Raw genomic sequence first — 1,259 nt, 5'->3', positions numbered from 1 at the left:
TATCTGTGTGTATGTGTGTATATGTGTGTGTATGTGTGTATGTATGTGTAAGTGTGTATATTATGAATGTATGTGTGTGTGTGTGTGTGTATGTGTGTGTGTATGTGTGTGTGTGTGTGTGTGTGTGTGTGTGTGTGTGTGTGTGTGCATCTCCGTGCATGTCACGACCGCTCACCTGTAAGCATGAGAGAGCGTCTGCCAGGAGCGAGAGTGCAGGGGTCTGCAGATGGCGAAGTATCGCTCCAGGGAGATGGCCACGAGGGTGAAACAGGACACGCCCACTGACACAGCTGAGGGGAGAGAGTGACACATGTCGTTAGTGCTGAGGGAGGGTCGGGTTGCTCAAAGGGGCGGGGCTTGAAGGTTGAAGTTGAGGGGGAAGGCGTGGTTGTGGTTTAGATAAACTAGGGGTGAGTTTAGTACACGAGTGGTCTCTCAGTGTGATGGATGTAGAAATATATTATTATCGGTTTCTTTTTCCTTGGTTGTTTCTCAAGGCCACTTTTCTTTCCCGTTTTTTATTAGAGAAATGTGGAGAGAAACGAAAATGAAGCGAGGTGAGGGGGTGCTGACTTCCTTCTAACATTTTCTCAATGAAAAGAGATCGGAGATTTGGATATAAGAAGTAAGAGACAGTGTTTCTGAATATTGATATATGCCATATCAATTTAATACTGAACATGTCTTAACTTTCTTATATCTCCTATGAAAAGGAAAGTGTCCCAAAGGAGGAGAGGTGGGAGAAATGGGGATAAAATGAAGAAGCGAAAGCATGATAATAAGTACGGCTTCTGGAGAGAAGGATCATAAAAATGAAGGGGGATATGGAGAAAAGAAAGGAAAAAAGAAAAATAGCAAGTATTAGAAGGGAGAGGGAAAGAAAGGGGAGAGATTAAAAATTGAAAGTGAAAAGAGCCTTTCATTGTGACACAGTTGTGAAGGGCAGCCTACAAGGAAATGATTTGGCCTTTTTGGAAGAAGAAATTGGAAGGAGAGAAAGAGAGTTTGTGGGCACTTTGTATGAGGTTTAATTTTTTTTTTATCACTCTGCTTTTTTTCTCTGTTGGAATTTACTTTTGGATGGCATCAGAAAATGGGACTTCAAGGTTACTCCTTGTATGCGACAAAGCTATTTCGGAATCAGAAACATGGACATCGTTGCCTATATCTTGTTTTGAACGCCAGAACAACTCATTGGCACAGCTAGTTGTCATAGACATGGAAATTGTACCTTGATATTTCTAGATATAATTGTTCAC

At 41.8% G+C, this 1,259-nt stretch overlaps 1 protein-coding gene across 1 annotated transcript in view; it reads right to left on the bottom strand.

The window, feature by feature from the left end:
• Positions 1-312, bottom strand: part of LOC101846804 (cholecystokinin receptor) — a gene marked incomplete in the record, with an annotated part of 56,176 nt that extends 55,864 nt beyond the window's left edge. Inside the window, 1 exon segment of the mRNA XM_013080795.2 lies at positions 176-312. Coding sequence (XP_012936249.1) covers positions 176-312 — 137 coding nt within the window.
• Positions 313-1,259: the final 947 nt, after the last annotated feature.

Source organism: Aplysia californica, unplaced genomic scaffold (assembly GCF_000002075.1).
Source record: "Aplysia californica isolate F4 #8 unplaced genomic scaffold, AplCal3.0 scaffold00100, whole genome shotgun sequence".
NCBI lineage: Eukaryota > Metazoa > Mollusca > Gastropoda > Aplysiida > Aplysiidae > Aplysia > Aplysia californica.
The sequence above is the reverse complement of the archived record's forward strand: the minus strand, read 5'-3'. Positions and strand labels throughout refer to the sequence as shown.